This window comes from Trichoderma virens, assembly GCF_000170995.1.
Source record: "Trichoderma virens Gv29-8 chromosome Unknown TRIVIscaffold_5, whole genome shotgun sequence".
Taxonomy (NCBI): Eukaryota; Fungi; Ascomycota; class Sordariomycetes; order Hypocreales; family Hypocreaceae; genus Trichoderma; species Trichoderma virens.
The window spans coordinates 2474188-2489898 of NW_014013744.1; the positions used below are offsets into that span (position 1 = coordinate 2474188).

The 15711-nt window shown below is 52.8% G+C and overlaps 5 protein-coding genes across 5 annotated transcripts; 2 read left to right on the forward strand and 3 right to left on the reverse strand.

The window, feature by feature from the left end:
* Window positions 1–602: 602 nt before the first annotated feature.
* On the reverse strand, window positions 603–2474 carry TRIVIDRAFT_117265 (uncharacterized protein; the record flags this gene model as incomplete). Its single annotated transcript, XM_014102689.1, has 3 exons — window positions 603–799; window positions 1391–2118; window positions 2173–2474. Coding segments are annotated over 3 exons (1227 nt in total), but the record flags the coding sequence as incomplete, so codon positions are not given.
* A 2894-nt stretch (window positions 2475–5368) lies between these two features.
* On the reverse strand, window positions 5369–6630 carry TRIVIDRAFT_89446 (uncharacterized protein; the record flags this gene model as incomplete). Its single annotated transcript, XM_014102690.1, has 3 exons — window positions 5369–5737; window positions 5799–6452; window positions 6533–6630. The coding sequence occupies 3 exons, from the start codon at window positions 6594–6596 to the stop codon at window positions 5490–5492; spliced, it is 966 nt and encodes a 321-aa protein (XP_013958165.1).
* Window positions 6631–7596: 966 nt separating this feature from the next.
* TRIVIDRAFT_83179 (PQ-loop protein) lies at window positions 7597–8917 on the forward strand (the record flags this gene model as incomplete). The annotated part of the gene is made up of 5 exons (XM_014102691.1): window positions 7597–7856; window positions 7925–8024; window positions 8109–8544; window positions 8603–8652; window positions 8709–8917. 5 exons carry the CDS (start codon window positions 7743–7745, stop codon window positions 8915–8917), a joined length of 909 nt encoding a protein of 302 aa, XP_013958166.1.
* Window positions 8918–9602: 685 nt separating this feature from the next.
* TRIVIDRAFT_80881 (uncharacterized protein) lies at window positions 9603–11188 on the forward strand (the record flags this gene model as incomplete). Its single annotated transcript, XM_014102692.1, has 4 exons — window positions 9603–9765; window positions 9849–10103; window positions 10190–10924; window positions 11002–11188. 4 exons carry the CDS (start codon window positions 9735–9737, stop codon window positions 11067–11069), a joined length of 1089 nt encoding a protein of 362 aa, XP_013958167.1.
* A 134-nt stretch (window positions 11189–11322) lies between these two features.
* Window positions 11323–14434, reverse strand: TRIVIDRAFT_208998 (uncharacterized protein; the record flags this gene model as incomplete). Its single annotated transcript, XM_014102693.1, has 2 exons — window positions 11323–12201; window positions 12261–14434. The coding sequence occupies 2 exons, from the start codon at window positions 14432–14434 to the stop codon at window positions 11874–11876; spliced, it is 2502 nt and encodes an 833-aa protein (XP_013958168.1).
* Between the last annotated feature and the right edge of the window lie 1277 nt (window positions 14435–15711).

Below are 15711 nucleotides of genomic sequence, written 5' to 3' on the forward strand. Positions count from 1 at the left end.
AACACAACCCCTCGCCGCCAAGTCCAGACTCGCATCGTCCGACACTGGCGCAGCCCCTTTGGCGCCAGATTCTGAAACCGCTTCGTTAGAGCACCGTTTCGCGGTAAAATAACCCATGCACGCAAACTCTTGCCTTTGCGCATTTGTCAATGTATCATTGCGGGTTTCTTGTCCAGTCCACTGTATCATCCATGTCTCACTGGATGGTTAGCAGAGTTGCAAGCGCTCAACTCCACCAAGACGGCAAGAATAGAGTGAGGCATCTTGTATCTCTCCAAGAAGCAGCCTTGTCAGTCTTGAATTATTCTGTAATTCATTAATTCTCAAAACATGTCACCTTCACACGGCAATGGGAACAAGATGTGATTTTTAAAATATGATCCACTGTATACAAGTATACTCACTATTCCTAACAATCCAATAAGCTACAAATCGTGTCACAGACAAATAAAAATAAAAAAGAAAATCTCCTTCCTCTCTGATTCTCCCATGATTGGGACTGTAGACGGGCTCGGTCGAACATCGAATTACAGCCCTATATAGTTTTTTTCTTCATACACATATCTCGTAACACCTTATGATGAGGCTGCAAGATCAGTAGAGCATTTGGCGATCTGGTTGGTGCAGTCGGCAACTGTGACACCGCTCAGCTTCTGGCCGTTCACAGCATTGGCGCACTGGTTGCTCTGGATATCACAGGCTCGCTGGATAGCGGCGTTCTTTGTGGTGAAGGTGTTGCCCTCAACCTCAAAGGGCCTGTCCTGGTTGCCGGACTGGGTGACCGGGGGAGCAGCGATTCCTCCAAGAGCAGCAGAGCCGGTAGCACCACCCTTGCCACCAGCGGCAGCAGAGACGACGGAGCTAGATCCATCAGTGGGAGCGGCAGCGGCGGGCGCGGTGGCATCAGCAGGGGCGACAGTAGGAGAGGCGGCGGCAGCATCAGCAGCGGCGGAAGTAGCAGCGGCACCCTTACCTCCCTTTCGGCCACCCTTTCGTCCACCACGGCGTCCACCACGGCCCTGACCCTGACCGTTCTGACCGTTCTGACCGTTCTGACCGTTCTGGCCATTTTGTCCAGTCTGTCCGTTCTGAGCGGCAGCAGTGGTTTGCTCAGCGGCAGCGGCAGTAGTCTGGTCAGCAGCAGCAGCGGTGGTCTGAGAAGCAGCGTTCTGTCCACCCTGTCCGTTCTGTCCATCCTGACCGTTGTTACCGTTGTTACCGTTCTGTCCATCCTGACCGTTGTTGCCACTCTGACCGTTCTGACCGTTCTGACCGTTCTGGCCATTGTTGCCAGTGTTACCGTTCTGGCCGTTGTTACCGTTCTGGCCGTTGTTACCGTTCTGGCCGTTGTTACCGTTCTGGCCGTTGTTACCGTTCTGGCCGTTGTTACCGTTCTGGCCATTGTTGGCCTGGCCAGCGTTGTTGGTGTTGCCAGCACCCTGACCGTTGTTGGCGTTACCGTTGTTGGCATTGCCGTTGTTGGCGTTACCGTTGTTGGCATTGCCGTTGTTGGCGTTGCCGTTGTTGGCGTTGCCGTTGTTAGCATTGCCACCGTTGTTGTTGTTACCGTTACCACCGACGGTGAAACGAACGCAGTCATCCTGAGCACCACGCTGAGCCACAGGCATCAGCACAGGCTGGTGGTTGGCAGCAGAAGACATGGAGCAAACTCGGTAGTTTCCGGCAGGAAGACCGCCAGTGACGGTGGCGGAAAGCAGACCCTGGCCGTTACCAGCATCGTTGATACCCTTGAAGAAGACGAACTGCGTGGGGTCCAAAGGCTGGGTAGGGTTCAGGGAGTTACCAGTGCTCTGGACAGTGACGTGAGTGTGGCCAATGATGTTACCGTTGCCATCAATATCCTGAGGAGCCGCATAGTATGTAGAGGTGGCATTGGTAAAGGTACCAGGAGCAAAGTTGATCATCTGCACCTGGATGTTGAAGTCGGTGTTGGCGTTCAGGTTGTCACCGTCTTGGGGGTTGACAAAGACAGAGGAAACCATGTTAGTGGTGGCGGGGATGTTACCCATGGGGATACCATTGCAAGAACCGGTTCGGACCTGTTCACCGTTGGTGATGGTCTTGCCCTGACAGAAGTTGATGAAGTTGAAGTTGTCACTAGAAAGGCATTAGCAGTTTGTCACATACTAAATGAGACCTGGCTATACTCACGTAGCAGAAGCGGACTGGCCATCGGCACCAGGGTTGTTGCCGTCTTGCTGGGAGCCAGTCTGGATCAGGTTGGAATCCAGGGTCGCACCACCGGCATTGCCTCCGTTGTTGCCTCCATTGTTTCCAGCATTGTTGTTGCCATTGTTGCCGTTGTTACCACCGTTGTTGCCACCACGGTTTCTGCCGTTCTGGTTCTGGCGTCGTTCCAAAGTACGACCGAAAGGAGATCGTCGCTCGATCGAAGCGGCGTCAGCCAGGACAGCCAGGCCGACAAGGCCGGTAAGAACGTTCTTGATTTGCATATTGAAAGGTGTTTAAAAATAGATATAAAGGGAAAAAAAAAATTGTCAAGTTGAAGTTGGGAGAGAGGGATTGGTACCAGACCAGAGTCGAAAAGAGAGAAAAAGAAGTGTCACAGACACACGAAAGAAGAAAATGAACGAAAGAGACCGCGAACGACCAGGTCGCTTAGAGGAGTTAGGAAAGGAATGGTTGGAGGATGGAGAGAAGAAAGAAAGAGAAACAACAGAGGGGAGAACGAGGCCATTATAGCTTTGAGACGCCAAGGCCTTTGGCGTCAATGCAAACCGTAGACACAAAGACGAAACAAGACATCGGGAAGCCGGCACGACTAGGGATCAGGAACAGTGGCGCTCCAGTTCCAGAAACAGAACGGGGACGGCCATGCACGCCCACGAACAAGAGTGATTCCATGAGCCTCAAACGGTTCAGCACCGATCCGAGAAGCAAAACCAGGGCCACAGACCGGGGGGGTCTTGTCTTGGAGGCAGCCCCGGAGCTGGGGGGGAGCCTCTTGGAACGGCGATCAAAAAGGGCAATGCCAGGATTGAAATCCCATATTGAGGGCGTGGTGTAACCAAATGCGACGGCATTAGCGCTGTCTGAAGAGTCGGGGCTCGAAACAGACCTCGAGAAGGTCTAAACGCCTCTCCACGCAGGTACCAGAGATCTTTCCGGGGCACGGCACGCATGCTGGCCAGGGGTATTTTTTGCTTGGTGACTAGCAGCAAGCAGTATGGAGCTCACTCAGCCCATTGTTTCTGCTCCGTGCAGCTAGCCCCAGCTAAACCTCCGTTACAGATGCAGCATTACCTAGCTGGAGACAACCAAAATCGAATTAGCAAAGAGCACAGAAAGAGAAAAATCACAATAGGGACAGAGTAGTACCTACCTAGTAGTTGTGCTCGTTGTACCTAGCAGTGTTGTGCAATGCAATGCCCTCTCTACTGTGTTCCCGGAATTAAAGTTATTTCCCCAGGGTCTCTCTCAGGCGCCGCAACTCAACGGCCTTGGGAGTGCTAGTCAAGGCCAATAGGACCCTGGCGCTCGTCGCAGATTAAAGTACGGATGCACTGATGCGGCTTCAGGCGTCTCGGGGTTGGTGCCAGGCCAGTCTGGCCAATGGCGAGCCCGGATCGGCAGCCTCCATGTGGCGCTTCGCGTTTCGGTTGCAGGCGATACGGAGACCCGAGACGACAAGTCGGGGCTCAGGCACTGGCTGTTTGAGGGCTTTGCTTTGGTAATGGGCGTGCACGGATGGAGGTGAAGAGTCAGTTGAGAGCAGAATATCTAGGAGAAAAGGGAAAAGGGTAGAGCGTTCGTTCGTTTGGGGGAATTGATCCGAGGCCGCGGCACGTGGTGTTGCTCCATTGGCATTGTACCGTTTCGGAGCACGGAGCAACTTGGCCCTCACCTAGGACGAACCCCAGCATCAAGACTTTAATGCTTCAACCACAATCACAGTGAAGATATCTACGAGTACAAGATGGACGTTCAGCAGATGCAATTACAAAGAGAGGTACACGTTGGCCCAACACTGCAGCCCGGATCGACGTCCGCTTCCTTTCCGCTCCTGCAGCTCGAACCCGCAGCGTGCAGTGATGATTCGCAGCACAACTGCTCTCGTATACAAGCCCAGGTGTGCGCTTACAAGCGACCACGAAACATGATCCATGGGTGCGACTTGGCAGCGGAATTAGTCCATGTCGGCAGAACAAAGTTTGCTTGGCTTTTTTTTAAGGCTGCTGTCTAAACGGATGCAGATACAGTAGCCGTGTCACCATGCTCTCTTCTTGGACAGAGGCCGACTGTACACAATCCCCACCCAATCCATCTTGGACTACCCTCCGGCGCCTAGATGTAAGAAGCCTCATCGCCTTGTAGCCAATAAATTGCAGCTGGCTCAGCAATCAATCAGCTACGCTGGCTCTATCGGCATGAAGGCGGCCCATTCTCCGGGCTGCATTGTTGGGCTCTTATTGGGACATGGCAAGTCATTTCAAAGCGCCTCCTTCGGCTTGGACAAGCCAAATTACAACTGCTCTTTGCTATGATTACGGGACTGCATCAATAGGGGTCCTTCAGATCAGTAGTATAGCCGTATATCCGTCCATCTCGCGTTCCGCCCAGGCTGGAAACAGACTCAATGACATCGCCAAAGGATTGGGGCACGGAGCACGTTTCATCCAAGCTCGTCAAAAGACAGACAAAGGATCCCCAATCCGGCAAATCGGAACAACACAGACTGTCAACCCATCCAATTTCTTGCTGTTAGATGGCAGCCAGTTTCGTATCCATACCCAAGTAGCGCAAGCACTGCCTTCTGTTTGTGACAAGTCCCTTTCATTTCTTCGCATACTCGTACATACCGACCAAAAAAGAAGAGCCACAAAGCAAAAACCCTTTGACGATTCAGGGGCCAATGCACAGATAGACGACAAGGGGAGCAAGGGAAATAAGCCCAATGAGAAAAGAGAGAACCCACAGCTTGCCGTTTGCCGGTCGTGAAACCTCCTTGGCGCTCGTTAACAAGCCATCTGAAACTGGCCTTGCAGCCGAAACAGCGCTCCGTCTTGCAGCTCTCCAGCTGACAGATGGAGGAACATTTATTCCCGGTCTCATCTTCTTGGCACAGACGTCACACTCCGTAAAGGGCATTGGGAATCTCGCAATGTGTTTCTCGCTGAGCTTCGGCTTGCCGAATCCTGCCGTTTCATCCTTTTGGGCGGGGGTTGGCCTGAGTGTTGGCCGTTTCGAATACCCTGGAGCGAAACAAAGAGAAAGGGAAGAGGGGCAAAAACAGTCATTGACAGAGAAACAATTGTCTTGGCGATGGTATTTTCCGTAATGTTTCTCCGTCTATCAATTTAATCAATGTATTCAAGATTGTGAGGTGTTTGGCATAAGTCTCAGTTCATTAATCTGTGTGCAAAATCATGTCTGGTTGCCGTCATACATAGGCAAGGCCAAAGGCGGGTGAAGTAATCAAGAGTCTCCACACTTCTAGCCATATTCAACTACAGCTCTCCAAAATAGTCCTCCATCTCTTCTACAAGCTCATCAATAGGCTCGTCATAGTCGTCCGTGGGTCGCTTGCCAGTAAAGCTGGCGTCCCTCTTCTTGTACTCGTCAACAATCAGATCTAGCCATGCCGCCATTCGGTATCCTGCGCGAGCGACTTGCTTCTGGAGAATGGGAGCTGCGTTTTCATAGTACTCGCCGCTCAGCTCCTGGCCGACAATGGCCTCGGGGCCCTCGGGGAAGACTATCAAATGGTGAGTTGAGCTGCAGAACTAACAGATGCACGAGATTAGTGACAAACTCACCATATTTGCACACAAGCTTGTTGCATTCTCGTGACCAAGCCAATGCTGTTTCTATCGGATCGCTAAAGTCCAAGTCTACCAGCCAAGTATCCTTCTCCTCTGTATATATGCCGTCGTTAATCTCGTCGATGAGGTCTCTGGACCACTTTTCCGCCAATGGATACGGCTTTCCACGGCCAAGCCACTTCTCGGCAATGGAGCTGTCCCAGACGTGATGCAGGTTGAAGTCCCGGCCGTTCCACTTGACGTGGATACCATTTCCACCTTTCGAAGCGTCCTCGTTATGCAATGGCTGGTGCAAGTCGCCAACAAAGTGAATGACAAACTTGGCGGCCTGGGCGCGGCGCCATGGGGGAAGCGACGGGTCGAGGGACTGCTCGGTGTAGTTGGCCAGAGCGGTGATGACACAGCCGGTCCCCTTGCAATCGCGCTCAAAGTCGACGTTGCACGACTCGGGCGGGTTGTCGTGGGCGTCGATGAAGTGGAATGTGCTTGTGAATCTGCCCCATTTTGTGTATCGGATCGAGTCGGCCCAGCTGGCTACCTTGGCCATGTAGTCGGGTTCGCGGCTTCCCAGGAGCTGCTTGAGGTAGGCCTCTGTGGAGTTGGAGACGAAGTGGCTTGCAATGTAGCCGGTCGTGACGTGGCCCAGACCTTGATTAGGAGAGAGTTGATTGTTAGAATAGCTGGTGATGGTGTTGACTAGAGAGCGTCACAAGGGGGACAATACACACCTCCCCAAGCCATGGCCCCTGGCAGGGAGACGAGGCTGAAGGCCACGGCATTTGAGAGCTTCATAATGCGTGGAGACTTCAAATAAGGAATGCACGCGATAAAAAGCAGTTCTATCTGGCTCTTCTAGATGAATCCGCGAGATGAAACGAAAGACTGAAGATGGTTGTTATTGTGTGTAAAGATGAAGTAGAGGCAGATGCAGGCAGTGACATATCCGAGAGACGGAGCTTAGGCTACCCCGGAAGCTTTACACGCGCCCTGAGCCACAGCTAGACCGCCAATCACAGGGGGCTCCGCCACTGCGTGCAGGACCTGGGAGCGGCTGGTGCCTTGCCGTAGAACAGCATCATCGCAGCACTACTACTCATTCCAGCGCAAGTACGGAGTACAAAGAGCGCAAGCGGGTGTCTGGAGAGATCACACGCACGTCAGCGCATTACCTCATGCTCGGCGCATCAGCTGGGCGCGGCGGAAGCCATGTGCCCGCTCGAGGGTGGAAATGGGAGCCCCGTGGCGAATCACGAGCGGCGCTGGAGAGTGTTGTCACTCGGCTGCCGGACTCGGCACCACCGCTGCGTGCCAGACCGATTGAGTTTTTTGTGCGATTTGGCGCTGTTTCTTTGGGTGCAAAATAAGAATAATAATGGCAATAATAATGATATGACAAAGAGAAAATAATCATCATGGTGAATATTATCATACTGTGTCATCAGATCCATAGGTACATACCTACAGTAGACCTCTTATCTGTAAGCCGCTGAATGACGATGCTGTGCAGCCCGAGATAGCGCAGACAGCTGCGGGAGTTGCACAAGCTATGCGCTATGCATGCACCCCACCAAAATTGCTCCCCAGCAGGCGAAACGGGACCCTTGATCTGTCTCGTGTGCAAGATTTGGTTCGCCAGCCCCCACCGGCCGCGGCCAATGGGAGTGCGCGCTTCTATCGCTGACCCGCGATAAGGGAGCCGCCGATAAGCCGTCTTCCTCTGTCGCTCTCAGCTTGTTATGACTAGGACCGGTGATCTCGTGAGGCCCTCCGACCAGCCGATGCTTTGACTCTCCGCACAATCTCGCTCTCCCCCTTCTGCGCCTTCTTGCTCCAGGCGCGACCGTCCGCTCCCTCTCTCTAATTACTCGAAGCTGCAGAGAAAACCAAGCAACGTCTTGTCCACCATCTACACTACAGAATCGGTCTGGCTCCCTTATCATGGCGTCTATTGCGATGGCCGTGGTGAACGAGGCGGCGAAACAGCTGCCTCTCCACAAAGCTATATCGGGCATCTTTGGAAGCATCAGCATGGCAGCATGGATATGCGTTATTGTACGTACTGCTTTTTTTGGTTTCTTGCACCCAAGACGACTTTTATCTAACTGCGCAACACCCGACAGCTCCCTCAGATGATTGTCAACTACCGAGCGAAGAGCGCCGACGGACTGAGCATGCCGTTCCTCGTTGTCTGGATGATTGGTGATGCTACAAATTTGGTCGGTGCGTGCTCCTATGGGATTTCCTCGACTCTGCAAAGACTTCCGCGGAGAAGCCGTCCGTGAGCGGAGCTAACTACTACATTAGGCGGGCTCTTTACGCATCTGGCCCCGACAGCAGTTGCATTGGCCATGTACTTTTGCGTCGCCGATTTCCTTCTCATCTCGCAGTGTCTATACTACAACACGGTTAATGCCCGCCGGGCTGTCGAGGAGGCGGAGGCCACCGAGGAGGCGCCCCTTCTCGGAGAGCGACGCATGTCCCATCGCCGATCCGTGTCGAGCCAGGACGTCGGCAAGATTGCGCCGGCCGGTGACGAGCTGATTGAGCGTTCTTCGTGGTCTTCCAATGCAGCCAGCCTGCTCGCCGTATACGTCGTTGGATTTATTGGATGGTACCTCTCATACAAGGCTGGAGCGTACAACGAGGCGGATCCTGTCGTCCTCAACAGTGTGGAGCCATCAGACCTGCTGGAGAAGGTTGGAATGGTGCTGGGTTACTTCAGCGCTGTTTGCTACCTCTGGTATGCTTGAATCACTTTGGATATCTGGCGACAGAAGCGGAAGCTGACCTTATTCCAGTGCTCGAATCCCCCAAATTATCAAGAACTACCGAGAAAAGTCTTGCGAAGGTAAATCCAGTTGACCCTAAATTCACCCAATCTCGCATATTGACCAACTTTCTTAGGCCTTTCGATTCTGTTCTTTATGCTTTCCCTGACAGGAAACTTGACGTATGCCATCAGCATTGTGGCCTACTCTCAAGACAGGAAATACATCATCAACACCATTCCTTGGCTGATTGGATCACTCGGCACGGTCGTTGAAGACGGCACCATCTTTGTGCAGTTCCGATTATACGCCAACAACAGGCGAAGCGAGCACGTCCAGGCATAAAGTATACCGAAAGGGATTTGTCTCGACTGTGTGGTGCGTGCATTGTGGAGAGGAATAATTGTTCGCTCGACTTGGCATAATTTGGTGTTTACTTGTTGGGTTTAGTATGGGATGAGGCGTCACGGTGTATTCACTTGGCGTTTTGGCGCGGCGTGTTGACATGAGACCTGCTGGATCTCGTCTGCATATTGTTGGTTACCTTAGTAGGTAGTGTTGCATAAAGTCCAGTGTGAAGAGCTGCCTGTGTTGGATACAGGCAGTCTCACGGATAGATTCTCAGAGAGCAATCATATAGGCTATCTTTTTCTCTTTTCCATTTTTTTCAGTTTCTCTTCTTTATTCAATCTCATCTTTTTTTTTTTTTTAAAAAAAAAAAAAAAAAAAAAAAAAAAAAAAAACACTTGAGCGATTATTGAGAAATAAATCACATCGACTTACATGATACTCTCTGCTAATCCAAGTACTATCTTTTTTAAAAAAAAAAAAAAAAGACGGTTCCGGCACCGCGCAAAAAGAAGCTAGTCTGACGTATGGCGACGCTCCGATGGCGGGGCAGCAATTGAGCTTAATCAATAGTTCAAAAAGGTGCTGGCCCAAAACTTTTGGGAGTCACAAAGTTCAAAGCCGGATTCAGTTTTCTGTTGGCTGACAATTCTCGATATCCTAGATTTTTTGGCAATCTGGGTCTGGGCCATTGTGTTGTTTTCATTATATACCCCTCTCTTTACAATATCTTGTTGTTATTGCGGCATCGTGTGCCTCCCATTGAGCTCCGTATCGGCTCCATCTCGCCTCATACAACCACAGCATCATCACCATGGCAACAGAATCCCCTCGCAAGAAGTGCGGTACGACTTCCATCCACCCACCTCAGCTATCACCATCTCCTCCTCAGCTCATCTTCTCAAACTAACCCTTTTCCTCCTCGCAGGCGTCCTCGGCTGCACCGGCTCCGTCGGCCAGCGCTTCATCCTCCTGCTGCAAGGCCACCCGTCCCTGACGCTGCACGCAATCGGCGCCTCGTCCCGCTCCGCCGGCAAGAAGTACAAGGATGCCGTGCGGTGGAAGCAGGCCTCGCCCATGGGCGACGTCGCCGACATGGTCGTGAGGGAGTGCCGCCCCGAGGAGTTTGCCGACTGCGACGTGGTGTTTAGCGGCCTCGATTCCGATGTCGCTGGCGATGTTGGTGCGTGTTTCTTCATATCCCGTATCAATTCGAGAGAGAGAGAGAGAAACATGATGGACTGATATTGATCTGGGAAAACAAAACAGAAATGGCGTTCCTCAAGGCCGAAATCCCTGTCTTCTCCAACGCCAAAAACTACCGCCGCGACCCCCTCGTGCCCCTCGTCGTGCCCACCGTCAACCTGCCTCACCTCGACCTCATCCCCCACCAGCGCTCCGTCCACGGCCTGTCCAAGGGCTTCCTCGTCTGCAACTCCAACTGCGCCGTCATCGGGCTCGTCATCCCCTTTGCCGCCCTGCAGGCCGCCTTCGGCCCCATCTCCACCGTCAGCATCGTCACCATGCAGGCCCTCTCCGGCGCCGGCTACCCGGGCGTCTCCAGCATGGACATCATGGACAACGTCGTGCCCTTTATCCAGGGCGAGGAGGACAAGCTCGAGACGGAGGCCAGGAAGATCCTCGGCGCCATCGACGACTCCCGCACCGCCTTTGTCGAGCAGGAGTCGCTGCGCGTGTCCGCCTCGTGCAACCGCGTCCCCGTCTTGGACGGCCACACGGCCTGCGTCAGCCTCAAGTTCGAGCGCCAGCCGCCCCCTACGCCCGAGCAGTGCAAGGCCGCTCTCAGGGCGTACGTGTCCGAGGCCCAGAAGATTGGCTGCCCGTCTGCGCCCAACCCGCCCATCAAGGTCTTTGACGAGGATGACCGGCCGCAGCCTCGCCTGGACCGTGATCTTGGCAGGGGATACACTGTCAGCGTGGGCAGAGTGCGAGCTGACGAGAGTGGCATTTTCGACCTGAAGTTTGTTGCGCTGAGCCACAACAGTGAGTGTCTTTCCGCTTTCCTTTATCGATTTTTGTATAAGTTGTTACAGGGTAGACAGGGGCTAATCATTTCACAGCGGTCATCGGAGCGGCTGGTTCATCGATATTAAATGCTGAGGCTGCCATTCTCAAGGGCTACATCTGATTGCATTTTGCAGTTTTGTACATGTATATATATAAAAAAGTTTAAAAAAAACGTGGGCTTGGGTGGCTAATAGAAGAAAAAGAATCTATGCAGCAATAATAATTTGCATCATGACTCTCATCATAAGCTTCACGATGAATCTCACAAAACCTAATCGCATGAATGACCGTATAGTCTTGCCCAGTCAATGTAACAAGGACTGGCCATAAACAAGTTCTGAATTGGCACTTTGCACTTGCATACAATATGGCTGCACCTCAAATGACAGGAGATCGAAGCCTGCCATCACCCATGGCCCGGCGTCCATTACCGCACTACCATAACTAAATACAAATTCCACATGAACCGCCATCAAATCAAGGGTATAAGTAAACTTCCATCCGACACCCAACAGGCGCTCATCCATCAAATAGCCTCCCCCCTCCTCACTCCTCTATCTCCCCCCATAACCATCGCAGCAATCACCTTGCCACAAAGACCAGGAGACACAACAAAATAACAACCACCCCAACAAGTACTTCCGTCCAAAAAAAGATAGCCCTTTAAGGCGATGTTTCCATAATGCTTGCTTAGTTCCCACAAAGAAAATGCACAAAAGAAAAAAAAAAAAAACTCCTATTCCTCCTATTGCCCAATACGCCAAAGCGTATGATTGTTGCTGTCCCTGACAACAAGGTATACCGCTGAGATAGATTTTTAAAGCAGAGATATGCCCGCATAAACCTTTGATGATGCTTGTCGAACTTTTGGAGCGTCATTAAGAATGTCGGGTCGGGCGATTAAGATAAAACTTCATTAATCGAATCACACCTGGCGGTCATCTGACGGCGGAGAGGGAGATGGTGCCCTGCGTCTACCTCCGATGCCGCCGGGCAGGATGAATAAGAAACTATCTTGCCAGTTCGGGCGACGCGCCGCTGCCGTGGGCTCCGCCTCTGCAACGCCTTGCTCCAGATCCTCGTCGCTGCTGGATGATCTAGACCCTGAACCTTCAGCCACCTGCTCGTCGTCGTCGCCGTCGTCTTGGTATGGATCGTATCTAGGGCCAGCCCACGAACCACGAGCCATAGAGCGAACTACGTCTCCCTTGCAGATGGGGCATGTTCGTCGACGGGTTGTCAGCCAAGGAGTGCTATTCATCTTTTGTCAGTTTGATACTTTGGGAAAATACAACGGGGAAGGAAAACTCACATGCAGTCGGCGTGGAATTCATGGCCACAAGGAAGCCTCATCACCCTACTCACGCCATCGATATACTCCTCCAAGCAGACAACACATTCCACCTGCCTTCCCATGTACTTTTTCCACTCTGCCGAGATGGCTCCTCGTTCATGTCCTGAGCGACCGGTACGAGAGCTCCTCTGCGGCAATGTCTGTGGTAATGGCAACTCGCTGGGAGTAGGGGCAAGAAAGTTTGCGCTCTCCATGACACCAGTGGTCGTCCTGGAACGAGGCCGCGATCTCGGTGGGCTGGAACTGTGGGTATGTTGCAATAGCGGCGTGGTCGGAGTTGGAGATGGGACCCTGGGCGATAGGCTGGGGGATCGGGCAACAGTGTGAAATGTCCTGACGGGCAGGCGCTCAACCACAGACTTGGGGGCCCGCCATCTTCTCCTACGGATTCTGGCTCGCAAAACTAAAAGGGCATACACAATGGAGAGAGTCACCAAGGGGCTGATGACAAGAACAAGGAGGGTATCGAAGAATGGGCTGGCGCTGCTGGTTGGTGTAATGGTAACCCACAGGCCTTCATGAGGCACAGGGTCTTCGTCTTCTTCAGGTATATCGTCGTCATAGTCGCCGTCTTCAGGGTCGGCAGGCACAGCATCTATGTCGTCGTCATCGTCGTCGCCAAAGATTCTAGAAATAAGGCCATGGCCCTTGGTAGACGGTGAAATCCCTCTCAGCTCAAAGGCCGAGGTGGCTTCGTTTTCGTTATCCGACACTTTACGCAGCTTATACTCGCCGCTGCCCGGGGTAATGCTTCCTCCCTTTGGCTCACCGGCGCTGGGTGCTTTGTCGGAAACGTCACCCTTGGAGTTGGAGTTGGTTGATACATCCTTGCTTCCAGAAGTCGCCTTGCTTTTGGCCATAACATCCGGATCCCGCCAGTCATGAACTCCGATGACAAAGTCGTCGCTTCCTGCTTTCGGCTGTGCTGGCTGTTTCTTTGATTTAGTCACGCTGGGTCTTATGGTACTGTCTTGCTCATCATCCCAGTCTTCAACCATGACCCAATCGAGCTGGCCGCTGCTGGGTGGTCTGCTTTCACTGTTGACACTACGAGAAGACGTCCCCCAGCTGAATAGGCGCTTGAACCAACCACTTGGCTTTTCCTCGGCCTCTTTTCTTTTCGTAATTCGTTTTTCCTTGTTTAAATTCTTGGATTTTTTCGAGAGTGGTGTTTTCTTCTTGGAAACAGTGTCCTTGCTCTTCCTAGCCTTGGAGCCCTGTTGAACTTTGAGGACGGGATTGCCGTTATCGTCCAGTGTATCTTCGATGAAACTGCCAGGCTGCGTTAATGAAGAAAGCAGTTGTGCGGTGGTCCGGGCTGTGAAGACGGATGGAATCGTCACGTTATCGACTTCGTCGCCGCGAGCAAACATCTGGATCAGAGGGCCTCCCTTGACGTTGTCGCCAACGATGACGCCAATAGCTCCTCTTCGCTGCGCCCACATGACTTTCTCCAAGAAGCCACATCCTCCGCGCATTAATAGAACAATTTTCCCCTTGATCTCGGCTCCCTCTTGGATCGATTGGATGTCGGCGTGGGAAGACGCAGAAATGTCCCGCCGAGTAAGCGGAAGCGCTTCGTGGAGGTGGTTATCGGTGCCGTCATCGGTGGGGACGTCTTTGCCGAGACTTGCTTTTGCATCTGTTTCGGGGCTATTCAGACTCATAAGCTCTTGGTCACGCCTCGGGCGGCGAGCAGATTTGGAGCCATCCTTCTTGTGTGGAGTGGCTCCGTGAAGGGATTGCTTCAGCACATGCTTCGCACCCGCACTGTCCCAGCCAGGGAGATCGCTGCAGCCCAGCTCGCCGTTACCATCAAGGCTATCCTCAGTGAAGCCGCTCCCAACCCACAGCTGCCCACTTAGACCGTTGGGCTGCAGCCTAGGGCCGAACGCCGCAGGCCTCGCCGCAAAAGACGTGCTGTTGTCGTCGGTCAAGCTGATGGCAGCGTTGGGAGGGAACAGAGAGAATGGCGTGTTGTAAAAGATGAGCCCCCATGCCGATCTGCTTGTTCGCAGCCCAGTGGGGTATCGGGAGTCTGCGGCTCGTCTGGAAGCTGTCGCTGCGCGGAAAAGGAGGAAGAAGGACGCGGATATACAAAGAACAAGAATCACAATCCGAGGAGTGCGCATCGTGAAGAGCGCGGCTGTCGGCCGGCCGCAGACGGAGTGGCTTTGTTTGTTTTGGTTTGTTTTTGTCTTGTCTCTTGTGGTGTTTTGGTCAAGTAATGCCGCCTCAGGGAGCTGACGTCGGCCAGCGGAGACACGTCATGGGACGGGAGGATAACAAACGGAAATCGGGTATCGGATAAACAGGATGGAAACGAAACAACAAGGCGGCGGAATAACAAAAGAATCACTTTCTAAAGAGACGATAGGACGGATGCAAGCAAGAGGAGCGCAAGGGGCAAAAGAGTCGATGTCTAAAGATGAAGGTAGAAGTTCAGGTGCTGAGGAGTAAAGGTAAACAGCCCGAGGCGGGGCGGATAAAGGCAGAGCTGCACGTCGACGCCATCAAATGCGAGGTGGACCGCCTATACTAATACGCTGCTCTGGGGCTTAGGGAGCAGCCGGCAGTGGATGGCTGAGCTGGCGGGGGCTGAGGGTCGCTAATTGTGCCAAGGCACCCGCCTGTAAATTCAAATTCAGGTGCTGCAGCGATGCCGACATGAGTTGATGACATATTGATCCCGTCCATTTCAACAATCCACGCAGCAACGCGGTGGTCAAGTGCGTTGCAGGAGAAAATCGCCACTCTACAGCCCGCGAGATTCCCGAATGTCGCCAGATTTCGCATCGCACCATGGCTTTTTGGCTCCGGCATTTCCAGCGCCCTGGCCTGACAAACGGAGCATCGCGGTTTGGTGATCGATGCTGAGCGGCACCGGATTAGTGCGTTGGCGGGTGGGACGATGGTGGATCTTGGACACAGCTTGACTTGGCGAGCCTTGACAGTAATACAGCAGGTAGTATTTGGGACTCGATGTGTTTGTTAGTGATAGAGTTGATACAGCCAAGGGATGCCTCATTTTTTGCATGTGCTGATGACGCCATCGCATCATATCTATCAACATACATGCATCCATCCAAGGACTCATGAAATGGATGTACACTATTCTCGCAGAAAAAGCACCAAAACACAGCTCTAGTCCTACTAAGGTACACAGCCAAACAGCTTCAGGGTCCCGCTGGAAACCAGAATTAGGTTCTGATGGCCTCTACCAGGGGGGCCACTCGATCCACTAAGCGCAGAGCAAAAATAGCCTGCATGACGCAACTGCTCGTGATGCTCATCATGTGGAGATGGCATGACTTTTTCTCTGCGTCCATTTTGGGCTGCAAACCCTTGTGATCACTGCGAACCCAGATTTGCGAGCGAGACAGCCTCGTGCAACAGATGAAGGCATTTG